Below are 15,035 nucleotides of genomic sequence, written 5' to 3'. Positions count from 1 at the left end.
AATTATTTACAAAATTTAAAAATACAATATATTAATAAAACACAAAATTTTACAACACTAAAATAGCAATTACAAAAATAAATCATGATTATATATAATTATAGATATAGATAAAACAAATGAAATTATGATCAACTCAACGTTGTTCTTTGTGTCACTTTGTGATTTATTAATCTTTTTGTATAATCTAATGATTTGATACTGACTCGTTTCATAGTTGTAATACTTGTTTATTCTATGCTTTGACTTTACTCGTTTAGTCAACCTTTCATTTGAATCGTTTGATGATTTCATTAGTCAACCTTTCTAGTAAGGATATTTAATATCTAGTTTCAAGAGTTGACTTTGACTTGTCTAATATTGATACTTTTTTAGTACTTTGTTGTGTTTGCGTTAACTTGTCTAATGCTTATGCTTTGACTCGTTTATTACTCGTTGTAGTCTAATTACTTGTTATGTTATGTTAATTCGTCTCATCAACATACTTATCTATTGAGTTTAACTTAATCTACATTGTTTGAGTCATCAGTTGAAATAATTGTCTAATAACTTAAGGCATTTGGTGATCTTGGTCATCTAGTGACTAGTTATCTAATTATTTTAGTTGTATGGTCCAACCTCTGATTTGTCTAATCAACACTTATGACTAGACTCGTCTAATCGCTATTTTATTTCTTGTTTGCTCCACTGTTCAAGTATCAAATGTTATATACTAATTTTGCTTTTGGTATATGTTACCTAAACTTGTTGAACAAACATTAATTGAACAAATATATGAAAATAATCACATTGAGAACATTTCATTACACGAATCGTATAATAGGTATCTATTATCATATAATGAAGTCTCTGATCTAGTTTACCCATGTAGTCATTATCTAAGTATATTGTCTAATCATTTTTAACTCAATTGGATCATTGTATTATTGACTTAATTTCCTTTTTTAATTATAAATTTTGTTATCTTCAAAACCTATGTACCATCAAGCTCGTCTAATGGAGTTTCTCAACATCTAACACTAACACCATGGCTGAAAAGATTGAAGAAAAACAACTTACAAGAAGAATACTTTGGAGTAGTGTATTAGATATTTCTTCTAATCATTTAGTTTTGTAAAAATGTATATAACTTGTATAAAATTATCTTCCTTTTGTAAATAATAAAATTATAAGAACACTTACACTTGAGTCTCATCTAAGTCAAGCTCCAAAAGACATAGTTAACCAAAAATCACATGAAGCTACAAACACGACCAAGGGCTAAACCTCCTAAACATTCCAAAATAGCAAGAATTATTCAATGTGTGACTATTTTTCTATCCGTTGAGAATTTAAAACGTGATGAAATATAATTGTTTTTAGTTCGATATTGTTTGGATCATGAAATGTAAACAACTTATGCTTATATAAATAAGATCCTTAGAACAAATTTAAAAACATAAATATCACAATAGAATTATAAAAAAAGCTAAAAAAACCAAGTTCAAATGAAATTTATGATTAACTGTCTATATCTAAATCAAAACATTGTTTTCATTACATATTGAAAATATAATCTCTAACAAAAAAACACACTAAATAAATGTATTCTTAAATAAATGCTATTATGAATATAATTTTTTATTTTGTACATAATGTACTAAATAGAGAATCATCATTCATTATATATTTTTATTGAGAAATTATGATTTATTAAGATTTATTACTTTTTTTAAGTGATAATAGTCTATGAATTTTATTAATTTGAGAAAAAATTATTTAAAATATTTATTTGTATCTTCATTATTGATTGTAATTAATAATTTAACATTTTTTTTGTAAAATTAATAATTTTAAATATATTTATTAGAAAAAAAAATTCAAGTTGCATTAATATTTATTATATATAGGGTTAAATATGTTTTTCGTCCCCCAACTATTGGCCGTTTTTGTGTTTAGTCCTTCTTTCAAAGTATAGTACAATTTAGTCCTTCAACTTTAGAAAACTCTGGTATTAGTCCTTTTTACCAAATTTTTTTAACTTTATTTGCTGTTTCAAACGCGTTTCTCAGTTAACATTGAAGCAAAAATGTGTCAAAATGTGTAAACAATCCAAATGCTATAATGTAACGTACTTGAAACAGCAAATAAAGTTTAAAAAATTTGGTAAAAAAGACTAAAATCATAGTTTTCTAAAGTTGAAGGACTAAATTGTACTATACTTTGAAAAATGGACTAAACACAAAAATGACCAATAGTTGGGGGATGAAAAACATACTTAACTCTTATATATATGGTAGTTACTTTATTAAATATATAACTTTTTCAGGTTTAGAGTTGATGATAACTCATAAATTAAACGTTTACAAATCATTTATTAATATCATTATTTAATTTTAAGTTTATTTACAGGTTTTAAATTTCATAGTTATAAGATTATTATTTATACTTATGATATGTTTAGTGTAATTATTTCCTATGAGATCAGTAAACATAATGGCAATAATATTACATATTAATAATAATTTAGTATCGACAATAGATAGGAAAGAAAGAAACTAAGAGGATAAGTAGGTGAACTGAAAAGAGGGAAAAGCGGTTGCCGTATAAAATTGTGCCCATAAATGTTATTAACATTTATTTTATGATTTATCCATCTTATACGGAGACGATTAACGATGATAAGTATAAAATAAAATAAAATAGAGTCAGTGTGACCAATACACACCAAATTCCACTCATCTTCATCTCCGTCTCGCTCTGATCCTGTTTCCTCTCGGGAGCCATGGATCCCTACAAGGTTTGCTTTTCTTTCATTTTAATTTGTATTCTGATATTCAAATTTGAGCTTTTTCCTTTCCTTTTCCATGTAGAATCGCCCATCAAGCGCTTTCAATTCTCACATCTGGACCACAAATTCCGGTGCCCCCATCTGGAACAATAACTCGTCGCTCACGGTTGGATCAAGAGGTACACATTGCTTTCATCCAATTAAGTTCAATCCAATTGTACTGAATAAATAAATGATCCGAAATTGTTTGCGAAGGTCCAATTCTTCTGGAGGATTATCATCTGGTGGAGAAGCTTGCAAACTTCGACAGGGAAAGGATCCCTGAGCGAGTCGTCCATGCGAGGGGAGCCAGCGCAAAGGGTTTCTTTGAAGTCACGCATGACATCTCTCACCTCACCTGTGCTGACTTCCTTCGCGCACCTGGAGTTCAGACTCCCCTCATCGTCCGCTTCTCCACCGTCATCCACGAGCGTGGCAGCCCTGAAACCTTGAGGGATCCCAGAGGATTTGCCGTCAAATTTTACACCAGAGAGGGTAACTTCGATCTCGTCGGAAACAACTTCCCCGTCTTTTTCGTCCGTGATGGCCTCAAGTTCCCCGACATGGTCCATGCCCTGAAACCTAATCCCAAGTCTCACATCCAGGAGAACTGGAGGATCCTCGATTTCTTCTCCCACCATCCCGAAAGCCTTCACATGTTCTCCTTCTTATTCGACGACGTAGGTATCCCCCAGGATTACAGGCACATGGATGGCTTCGGTGTCAACACATATACCCTCATCAGCAAAGCTGGCAAACCTCACTATGTCAAATTCCATTGGAAAGCCTCCTGTGGTGAAAAGTGTCTCTTGGATGAAGAGGCCATCAGAGTCGGAGGATCCAACCATAGTCATGCCACCCAAGACCTTTACGATTCCATTGCTGCTGGAAACTATCCTGAGTGGAAACTTTATATCCAAACAATGGATCCTGAACACGAAGACAGGTTTGACTTTGACCCACTTGATGTAACTAAGATCTGGCCTGAGGATGTTTTGCCCCTCCAGCCGGTTGGCCGCATGGTCTTGAATAAGAACATCGATAACTTCTTTGCCGAGAACGAACAACTTGCATTTTGCCCTGCCATTGTTGTCCCTGGCATTTACTACTCCGATGATAAATTGCTTCAGACTCGGATATTCTCCTATGCCGATAGTCAGAGACACAGACTTGGTCCCAATTATCTGCAGATTCCTGCTAATGCACCCAAGTGTGCCCATCACAACAATCACCATGAAGGTTTCATGAATTTCATGCACAGGGATGAAGAGGTAAATTATTTCACCGTTATATTTCAACTTATTCTTTTCTTGTTTGCATTTCCCTCCATAACGATTGATCACTACTGGTTCATAGGTCAATTACTTCCCTTCAAGGTTTGATCCTGTTCGGCATGCAGAAAGGGTTCCCATTCCTCCTCGAAGCCTAGATGGGAAGCGTGAAAAGGTTAGTTTTCCTTAGGTATACAGGTTGAGACTTTGTTTATTTGTATTACATAGATTGTTCCTAGAAGAAGGGCTTACTGATTACGTTTCTATTCAACAAATTATAAGATTTAGAAAAGTGCTTATTAAACTTTTAAAACTGGCTTTAATTAGTGAATAATTGTGTTAAATCTTTCTTTTTCCAGTGTATAATTGAGAAGGAGAACAACTTTAAGCAACCTGGAGAGAGATACCGATCCTGGGCCTCTGACAGGTTCCTTTCATAAATTACTGGTAGGATCCATATGAGATACTTTTTGGCTTGTCAACTGACGGAGCTTTCTTTTCTATTTTCTGACTTCAGGCAAGAAAGATTTCTCCGCCGATGGGTTGATGCTTTGTCTGAACCACGTGTCACCCACGAAATCCGCAGCATCTGGATATCATACTGGTCTCAGGTGAGTTATTCGTACACCCTTATTGTTACTGTAAACAATGTGCCCAATTTCTCCCTTATTGGCACATTTCATGTGACATTTAGTCCTGCGATGGGGCGTTAAACAGGGTGTAATGGTTTGATCCTACACTTTGTTGTACCCTTCCCGGTTATCATACCCCTTTTCCTCTTTTCCCGTGGCCCATTCCCATTCCATTGTGGACCCTAACCCATGGGACCACAATGTATATGGTGTGCCCCTTGAACTGAAAATATCGTAAATCCGCATTTGGGGTGCTCACTTGATATTTGGTGTTGCTGCGCAGGCTGATCGTTCTCTTGGACAAAAGATAGCATCTCACCTGAATTTGAAGCCAAGCATCTAAGATTGGCGGTGATGACACGAGCTTCTAAGAGTTGCAGATGCAGGAAAAATTGAGCAGTTTGTGGCGCTGTAATAGTTTCAAAGGACTGGTTATTACAGTATTATATTGTATATTGCTTGTTTCACGAACTCAACTTCTTGACTTGTTTCAACGTAATAATACAAGTCCATTGTGACACGGTGAAGATCTGCATGACCCACTGTTTCACAAGACTCTGGCTTCTAATATTTCTGAAAAACTTATATGACTTGTTTAGTAAACAATTTTTTTCACAAGCTTATATTTCCAATTTCTATCTTTTAAATTTTTAAACTATTTAGTATTCTTTTCAATATTTTCCATCATATATACAATGCTAGGGTGGATGTAGAATAAATCTTCTCTTTGGCTCAGGTTAAAGCGTGGACTTGGTTAGCGGACAATTTCTATAAGACACACTTCTCATATTTTGAATGGTATCTTTGTTCTTTTATCTGAATAAGATCAATAGGGTAACACAAGGGAATAGTGAATGAATGTAAGATATGTCCAAACAACACACTTTAAGCATGCAATTGTATTTGTATTGTTTGGGGGGGAACAAAGGTGGTAGTTGTAGGGAAGGGTGAAATGAGAACCTAGGTCAGTTTTATGTAAATTGTTGGTAATGTTCTAGTCTGGTGAAGTAAGGAAAGCAATATAATACTGAACCAAGAGCTTAAAGGCAAGGTAGCTAACATGAATAAGAAGCCAGCATTACTATCAATGGAAGAAATTCCATTCTACATATTTGCATATCAAATGGAAATTCCCATAGCAGGAAATCAATTGCCAGAGAAATTGTGGCAGGGACAACAAGAGAAAGGTTACAAACACTCTAACTTCAATTCCTGACTTGCGGAGAATAAGGTTACAAATACTTTAGTGCATTTTGAAAAAAAAATATTTTATTTTTTATTTTTTATAAAAACACTAGTTCTAATTTTATTTGGAAAAGATAGAAGCAACTGATTATTAAATTGGCTTAAAATATATTTTGACTTAACTAATAATTTAATTATTTATTTAAATATTAATAAAATTATTTGACTTTTTAGTCTTATTCTATAAATAAAAAAAGTAAATTAATTTCTTTTAGTATCTTATTGTAATCATGCACAATTTTCAAAGTTTAAATTAAAACAGAAAATAAATAAAATGTTTAATATCGATAATTATCTTTACGTAATAATTTTTATATTTCAATTAAATTTATAATTATTATATATAATACATATCTTTCTTCTCTTCTGCTCTTTAAAGATAAGAAGTGAAGAAAGACAGAACGAATCTCTTATCGCCATCTTTATCTTTCTAGCAGTGCTCTCAACTATTATCTTATTATATATAATACATATTAATCAAATACATAAATTTTACATATAATTAGCATAGAATAATAATACAATTTATTTATGAGTGTTATTTAAATCTCTAATATTAATTTATCATTTAATTACTTGCATAGAGGGATATGTACTGATGAATAGAGTGGGAAAAAATGACCAGGTAACAAATTGAGAAGGGACAAAAAAGTTTAACAAACAAAATGAAATTTTAATATTATTTTTAAAAACTATTTTTTGTTTTAAATTATTTAAAAAAAATATTTACAATTTACTTTTTGAATATATTAATATATAAAATTTTTAATAATACATTAATCAAATTATCTAGGATCTTTTCACTTGTTTCCACTCTCTTTCCCTTGATTTAAACAATTTCATTTTTTATTCTCTTTTCCTTTATTTTATTTTATTTTTCACTCCCTCACATTAACTCCTTTAGCCATAAATAAGAGATGTTTCTTTTGTCAGATGTTTCAGAAAAGGGATTTAGAGGTGTAGGAATGAAACTTCTTCTAGTTTAAATACAATTTGAATGAAAAATAACACGTTACTATTATTAAACTATTTAATATAGTAATAAACTTAAAACAACAACAATGCTTACTAATGGAAGCTGACCAAGCTAAGAATAATGGTTCCTTAGAAATAGTGTATGTATGAGGTTAATGTGATTAGAAGAAACAATATCTGAATCAATGTGATTAGAAGATCCCAAAGGAAAGCCAAATTCTCCATCTTCATGTTGGGGAGGGAACTTTTCACTCTTGTTTAAGAATAAAATGCCTTCTCTGTTACATGCAATCAAAATCATCATTAATCTACATTAATTATTTTCATACTTTTCAATAATAATTACATCAAATCCTATATGAAAATGTTTTCAACTCTTGACTTTTCTTCTTTTATAAAGATATTGATCTATACTAAATATCTGACGCACATTTTATATATAAACACGAATATCTTTTACGTTTGTTATCTTTTAATTTTACTTTTAATTCCTATAACAGTTACTTAATTTTGTTTGGATTTGTGAAGTGAAAGGAAATGATTGAGAAGGTAGAAGTAGAAGGAAGAAAAAAAGATTAACAAGGGAGTAAAATAAAATAAGAAAGTTAATAAAAATATTTAGAAAATAAATAAAAAAGAAGATGATGAATATATTACAGGGAGGAAAAGATGCCGAATTCTAGTGTGGGTCTGTTTGGATATCGGATTGTGAGAGTGATTGGCGTGGTGGGCTGCGTGGGCGGTGCCTGGAGACTTCAGAGACACTTTCAGAGGCAAGGTACTCCAACGCAATAACAATGTCACTTATGGAGGGACGAAGATTGGGTTGCTCCTGTAGGCACATTGCAGTGATAGCAATCGCATTATGCAAACACCGTAAAGGGTAGTTTCCTTGCAGAAGAGGGTCAACAATCTGCGTAACCTTTCTCCGGTCGCTCAAATATGGTCGAGCCTGGAATCACAGAACACACCGCATGCATATAAGAACAATGATATAACTTTTAATATAGACGAAGAAACTGATCATAACATAACATTTACCCATGCAACCAGGCTTTGCTCCCGTTGTTTCTTAGTGACATCCATGGCCTTGCGTCCGGTGATCAGCTCCAGCAAGACGACGCCAAAGCAGTAGATATCAGATTTAAGAGTTAATTTCCCACTCATGGCATACTCCGGAGCGCAGTACCCATATGTTCCCATGACTCTGGTGGAAACATGGGTATTGTCTCCAACGGGTCCTAGCTTCGCAAGCCCAAAGTCAGAGAGTTTTGGGTGCAGATTGCTGTCTAGCAAGATGTTGGCAGATTTCAAGTCCCGGTAGATAACAGGAGGATTCGCTATACAGTGTAGATACTGGAGTCCCCGAGCAGCCCCCACCCCAATCATCAGTCGAGTTCTCCAACTCAGTGGTTTCTTCTCTGAGAGATGTTGTTCCAGGCTTCCCATGGGCATGTATTCGTATACCAAAAGCCTTTGATCCCCATGGGTGCAGTAGCCATACAATTTAACAAGATTTGAATGGTGTAGGAGGCTCAACATAAGAACCTCCGTCACAAATTCCCGATTACCCTGATGAGTTTCACCATCTAGACGTAATTGTTTTATGGCCACAAGCTGTCCTGTAGAGAGACGTCCCTTGTACACCTTTCCAAAACCTCCTTCCCCGATCAAGTTCTCTTGGTTAAAACCCTTCGCCGCCGCTGCAAGCTCGCGAAAACTGTAACTCGTTGCAGCCGCTCTCTTCACCTTTGTCTTTGAGTTTGACGCTAAACTGCTCTCGATGCCCACATCCTTCCGACGAGTACCAGAACAAAAGCAGTTCATCCCTCTCTCCCTTAAATCACATCAATCTCTCTCTGTGTGTATCTCTATCTCTATATAAATGTAACATAATACAAACCATTCTCCTCCGTTCTTAAATCATCGTATACAAAATTCTCTGTGTCTGCCCCTTCACGCCAATTTTGGAACACTAATTTTGGCGCATGCCAACTGCACCACACTAACTATATCCATATTAACGCATTGATAACCATTTTCTCCTTTCTTTAGCCCAATGGCAACGCCTCTCTAATTATTAATATCAGGTATGTAATTTAACTGTTAAATTAATATATTACTAAAGAAAGTAGCTAGTTGTAAGGACTTGTTACATAATGTTTGTTTCTCGTTATTAAAAAGTGTTTTCTGTTTTTAAAAACAAGATAACTAAAGGACATGTTTGTTGACATATTGTTGAACTCGGGAAGAGACATCCAAGCCCTTTGTATAAAGACGTAAACTTAGAAAAGAGAAAATGACATGAAGAAAAACAGTAGAACAATAAACTTAGAACCTTATATGATACAAACATACGTAGCCCTTAAGTAATTATCTATATATGGTGAAGAAAAGGATAATCCGTATATCCAATAACAGGGTGATGCGTGTAAAAGGTGGTGGAATCGGGTTCGTTTAACTCGGCATCCAATTCAAATCTTGCGGGGAGATCTGGATTGGCCAAAAACAGGCGTCCATAAGCGACCAAATCGGCGGCGCCGCTAGATATAGCCTGGTTTCCCTCACTCCTATCGTACCCACCAGCCACAATAAAAGTCCCCTTGAAGGCCTTCCTTATTGGTGTTAGTGACCATTCGGTGTGAAACTTATCGAATTGTGTTACCATCCTGGGCTCGATCAAGTGACTATACAGAATCCCCACTTCACTCAATGACTCAGCCATGTATTGGCCCAATGCCTGAGGGTTAGAGTCTCCACAATCGTTATAATCAGTGAATGGCGAGAGCCTAATCCCAACCTTATCAGCTCCGATCTCATCGGCCACTGCCTTCACCACTTGCAGTGGGAAGCGGCAACGGTTTTCTAAGCTACCTCCGTATTCGTCGTCTCTGTCGTTCACCTCATCCTTCAGAAACTGGTCCAGTAGGTACCCGTTCGCTCCGTGTATCTCCACTCCATCAAAACCTGCACGTATGTCAACAACATCAAATATAAAACACATTAACTAAAGAAACTAAAGTATTCTCCTGATAGATCCGACAATGTCACCCGAGTAATAAAGCGATTTAAACAGCTAATCCTCGCAATTATACTCATTTCAAACATCAAATACTAACAGAGGTATACGTAACATGTAAATAATCTGTCAGGGTTGAATAATCACATACTTTTGCACAATACCTAACTTTTTTATCATCCATCATAACCATAGAGTCTCATTTACCCTATTTGTGAACCCAATATACTGTTCTCGAGTAATAGATAAAGTCTAACACTAATTGCAAACTAACTTTTCAATTGTAGTCCTAAACAGTGTGAAAACATATATAGAAATAGAGTTTATAGTGTCCATGTTCCTTGCATAATCTTTCTACAAATCTTCAATAGCTTCTCTATGGATATATCATCTATGTGTATATGATAAATGAAAACCTTACAACCTATAAGACAATCATCAGCCAGAAAAAAAGATAGAGCTTAACGCTAAAATATAGATAAATAATCATCTAAAGAAACTCTCTTAGAGACCGATGGAGTAGATGGTGTTATGTATGTTTTATAAAATGATGATAATTGGAGTCGAATATCACAATCAAACGTATATATACTTGCCCGCTTCGATGGCATTTTTAGCAGCAATGACGAAGTCATTGACAAGCTTGAGGATTTCATCGGTTCTCACCCGGCGAGGAGTTGTGTATCTATCAGCTGTTGCTTTATTATTGCCAATATCCTTACGAAGTCGCTTCTCTGTGCTTGATATCGGGGCTTCGCCATCTGGTTGGTATTCTACAAATAAATTCATAATTCATTAACGTAATCTGTGTTCTTTATCAAAACATAAACTTACCTTTTAGTAAAAAAATTTAGGATGTTATAATAAGAGAAATGTTATGAATATTGAAGAGTGGAAAGTATACGAGAGTTAGAGACTCTTCCGGCGTGCCAAAGTTGACAAAAGAAAATAGCTCCCTTTTCATGAACAGCGCTCACAATGGGTTTCCAAGCTTCCAGCTGTTCTCTTGTCCAAATTCCAGGTGTGTTAGGGTACCTTTGGTTTGGTCAAATAGAATCCAGCCACGTATATGGATTAGAACCACCACCGTACAATAGAAGATAGACTGTGCGTGGTCCAGATATACGAGGATGTGAAACATGGGAAAGTAAATTAGTTAAGAATATGTACCCCTGTGCTGTAGGAGAGATCCCGGAGGCCTCCCCAATCAAGAAGCCACCCTTAGTTGCTCTCTGAGAATAATATAGAACAGCATGAGGCTGAGCGACGAAGTTGTAAGACCTGGTTCGTGTTAACGGTGCCAACACTATCCTACACAGTATAAATATTCATGATTAGCAAGCATATATATATGCGCACACATCGATTGATAAAAGAAAGTGAAGGGTACCTGTGAGATAGATTAAAATTCCCCATCTTGTATGGGTTGAGCAGGGGTATAACCTCTCTTTCATCCACTTTTTTGCTTTCTTCTTTCCTGCTCATGTCCAGAGTCCTCCCACCTACAACCACATTGATTTCAAACATTTTATGATTGGGGTTACTCCTTACACCTCCCCATTTCCTCCCTTCACCTCCCCTTTTACCCTTTATTTCTATTTTTTTATTCCTGTTTTACCTTTTAGTAAAAGTTTATTTTTAAAGTCAAAATTTTAAAGGAAGATTCAATTATTTCAACGCACACAATCTCTTCTTCTTCTTTAATGTTTTCCTTGGTTCTCTCATCGTTTTTGTTTCATTACGTTCTTCTTTTTTTGAATTCTTCTTTCTCTTTTTCTTTCATTGTGGTGTGAAAGTCTGATGAGTGAGAGATTGCAGCTAGTGGTGGAGGGAATCATTCCACTCGTGCTAAAATCTCGATGGTAGTTAAATTTCTCAGTGGTGCTTGAAGGTGCAAAGGAGTAAAGGTGCACAAAAATTAATTAACCCTAAATTAAACCTTAAAATAACGTGTAAAACCTTAAACACCTTAAACGGATGTGAGCATCCGTCGACAGATGTCAACATCCGTTTAAGGTAAAAGGGATTCTCTAAACTTTTGTTGTCTGTATTTTAGGGCAACTTTTGTTAGTCTTGCGTATGGATATGCTACAATTTTATCTTCTAGGCGGTTCCCATGGCTTCTCATGCAGTGAACAATTTGATTGGTGGGATTTTATGGCGGTACACGTCAAATACACCAAACCAGAAATTGAATGAATAATTGCCATCTTCATGGCTATGTCACTGGCTCTCTATGTTCTAACCCTCCCTGTCGTGGGTTTGATGTATACGGTCATACTGTCTTGGTTTTTGTTAGCCCTTGAAGGAATGTTCTCCTTAAAATAAAACGGAAAATAAACAGAAAAAGAAAATCACTGCGTTTTGGAGGGGTGTGACATGAAAGGAAGGCAGGACCATCAAGATTGTTGTTTGTATTTTAGGTCTTCTTTTTCTATTCCTTATCTCTTTACAAATGTTGCACCTACTTGCATGTATTTCAAAGCTTAAAGGGGGGTGTGGGGTGTAACTGTGAGGAGAGGAGAGAGTAAAAGTGAGAAAGAAAGAGAAGAAAAAGGAAATTATGCTAAATAACATTAAAATAAAAAAAATAAAAAGGGTAAAAAAAGAAAAGAAAGAGGTTAGTTTTGTAATAAAATAAAAAATAAAGAAAGTTGGGGAGGTAGAGGGAACAACTCCCTTTATGATTTAAATACCATAATAATGTTAGTTACTGGGCTACAGCTTTGCGGCCCAGCCCATCATTTTTCCTCCTTTTTATTTTCCCTCCTTTAGTCTGACTCTGTAATCTCGTTCTTTCACTTTTTCAAGAACAATAAATCCTTTCTGGATTCTTCTTACATACGCATCTTCTCTTTCTCTTCACTGTGTTTTTCTCGTTAAGGTATGTTTTTCACGCTCCTATCATCAATGATTTGTATTGCAAATATCTTGAATGTTCTTTACTTTGTCATCGCCCACTATCTTGATGTATTACTCTTTATTATAAATCCATTCTTTTCCAATGATTTTAATACTATATTTCAAAAATTTTATGATTTTACCATATCAGCTGTCATCCTCACTAATGTATCTGGTCACATTACATGGAAGGTTAATGTTTTAGTCAAAGAAGCAGGTAAACTCAGGGCCTTCCTATCATTTCCTTTTCTTTTTTCTTGTCATCATTTTTGTTCAATCTAGTAACACCTATATATATTTCAAGAGATATTAGTCATAATATTTAAAGTGTTTTTTTCAGCTGTCATCCTTACTAATTATCTGGTCACGCAGAGTCCCCGTAAGTTGACATGTCTATGTGTCCAAAGTATTCATTTGACACGGTGCTTTATTATTTTTTATTAAAATGCTATGAAAAATGGTCAGTTATAAAAGAGTTAGTATCCTTTGAAATTGAAGGGTTTGGCTGAAAATTTTTCATTCCCGCTGTGTTATCGTGAGGTTAAAAAAGAGAACTGATTTTCTTCCAGCATGTAAGGCTTTGATTCTTTTCGGGAAAGATGGATTTTTGAGCAAGTAGAAAATTATCACACTTTGGTAGAGTAGCATGTGGAGTAGAAAACGTGCAAGGATACTTTCCTTTGAGAAGCCATCAAAATTCATATTATGAACCTTGTCAAGTGGTCGGGCTGCCAAGAGAGCTTCTTCCAAAGAACAGTCGGGCTTCCAAAGTATATTGATCGGGCTGTTGCGGTCTTTGGCAGAGTTACCAAGATGCTGAAGTCTTTGAGCAGAGTTCGTACAAGATTGTACTGAGCTCCTTAGGGTGGTCGAGCTTTTCCCAGCCAGGATTGTCGAGTTGGCATAGTAAAAGAGTTGTACATAAATTGGTGTTAGTAAAAGAGGAAAGAGTGGTTTAACTCTGTATATTTGTCTTACTGTGTCACTTCAATTCAATGATTGTTCTTCGTATGCATTGTTTTTATCCTCATAGATTACTATTTCATTCCAACTTCTCGCATATAATGTTTTCATGAGCCCAGATTTACTTACTACATAATTATGTTTTTATGCAATATTGAAGTAGATTATTTTGGTTTAATATCAATTTTGGTTTTTAATTTTGTTATTTTTGTTTAAAGGGGTGATTCTATTTTTGAGTTATTTAGAATAGTCTTATATTTTGTAAAAATAATTCAAGTTAGTATTTTTTTGCTGACGATGTTAAAAATGTTAACGATGTAATATCCATCTTAGTTAATAATTAATGAGTTGTCCAGTTATTCATTATGTGGCAGACTCATGTCAATTGACGTGTAAATGTCAAGTTTATGAATGTGAAAATTTTAAAAGTTAAAGTTATTAGGTAAAAGGAAGAGGTAAGGATTCATAAATGAAGAGGGTTAAGGTTCGTTGAAGCTCTTTCCTGAATTGAGCAAAGTTGTTGTGGCGAGGTATGTACGACTTATTCCTAAGGTTGTTTTTCTTGTTCTAATACATAGGGTAAAAGAATTTTTCATTCCTCACGTGGTGGTGATTGGAGGGGAGGTGAGATAATCCCTATTTGCAACTGTGGTGATATCGATATAACCAAAATGGTTAAAATTGTAAAGAATGTTGAAAGATAATTTTAGAGATGTCGTTATTGCAAGGTTTTATGAATACTTTATTCACTTTTTGTGTATTGGATTTATGTGTTGATACATTCCTTGACTTCAAAGTTATTTTGGTGTGTAAGAGAGTGGATCTTCAAATGGGATGTCCTTTAACTTTTTCAAGTGGTATTATGAAGAAAACGTAGATCAAAGAGATGTTGTAATTGTCAGGCAAAGGAGGATGATATATGATCTGGAAAATTTAGTGAAAATATTGAATAAAAGGATAAAATTCTTAGTTCGAGTTGTGTGTGTTGGTATTGTGTTGAACATTTTGATATTGTGGTTTTGTTTAGGTTGATGTTGTTAGGTAGACAATGTGGTTGTATCTTTTGTTCATGTAATATTAAGATGAACGTTTAAGTTGATGTTTGTAGGTTCATGTAATGAATGATGTATGAGTTTTTATTATAATAAGTTTAAATGAAGAATCTGATTTTTTTATGGAATGTTCAATTTATTCCTCCTTTTAAATCGAGCATTATCTTC

The 15,035-nt window shown here is 34.5% G+C and overlaps 3 protein-coding genes across 5 annotated transcripts; 1 reads left to right on the top strand and 2 right to left on the bottom strand.

The window, feature by feature from the left end:
• The first annotated feature begins 2,626 nt into the window (after positions 1-2,626).
• Positions 2,627-5,335, top strand: LOC106764998 (catalase-3). The gene is made up of 7 exons (XM_014649470.2): positions 2,627-2,779; positions 2,853-2,949; positions 3,026-4,080; positions 4,166-4,255; positions 4,440-4,507; positions 4,598-4,691; positions 4,996-5,335. Exons 1-7 carry the CDS (start codon positions 2,765-2,767, stop codon positions 5,053-5,055), a joined length of 1,479 nt encoding a protein of 492 aa, XP_014504956.1. The 5' UTR covers positions 2,627-2,764; the 3' UTR covers positions 5,056-5,335.
• Positions 5,336-7,162: 1,827 nt separating this feature from the next.
• LOC106763789 (probable serine/threonine-protein kinase PBL21) lies at positions 7,163-9,066 on the bottom strand. Of its 2 annotated transcripts, XM_022782596.1 has the most exons (3): positions 7,974-9,066; positions 7,590-7,884; positions 7,163-7,210 (listed from the first exon to the last, which is right to left on the bottom strand). In XM_022782596.1, exons 1-2 carry the CDS (start codon positions 8,757-8,759, stop codon positions 7,612-7,614), a joined length of 1,059 nt encoding a protein of 352 aa, XP_022638317.1. In that variant the 5' UTR covers positions 8,760-9,066; the 3' UTR covers positions 7,163-7,210; positions 7,590-7,611. The 2 variants fall into 2 exon arrangements, with proteins under 2 accessions (XP_022638317.1, XP_014503431.1); XM_014647945.2 differs by lacking the exon at positions 7,163-7,210 and having other exon boundaries at positions 7,521-7,884.
• A 171-nt stretch (positions 9,067-9,237) lies between these two features.
• LOC106764643 (putative 12-oxophytodienoate reductase 11) lies at positions 9,238-11,491 on the bottom strand. 2 transcript variants are annotated; one of them, XM_014648953.2, is made up of 5 exons: positions 11,342-11,491; positions 11,122-11,257; positions 10,856-10,986; positions 10,548-10,724; positions 9,238-9,899 (listed from the first exon to the last, which is right to left on the bottom strand). In XM_014648953.2, exons 1-5 carry the CDS (start codon positions 11,403-11,405, stop codon positions 9,310-9,312), a joined length of 1,098 nt encoding a protein of 365 aa, XP_014504439.1. In that variant the 5' UTR covers positions 11,406-11,491; the 3' UTR covers positions 9,238-9,309. The 2 variants fall into 2 exon arrangements, with proteins under 2 accessions (XP_014504439.1, XP_014504438.1); XM_014648952.2 differs by having other exon boundaries at positions 11,122-11,262; positions 11,342-11,472.
• Positions 11,492-15,035: the final 3,544 nt, after the last annotated feature.

Source organism: Vigna radiata, chromosome 6 (assembly GCF_000741045.1).
Source record: "Vigna radiata var. radiata cultivar VC1973A chromosome 6, Vradiata_ver6, whole genome shotgun sequence".
NCBI lineage: Eukaryota > Viridiplantae > Streptophyta > Magnoliopsida > Fabales > Fabaceae > Vigna > Vigna radiata.
Note: the sequence above shows the minus strand (reverse complement) of the source record. Positions and strands in the feature narration are given on the sequence as shown.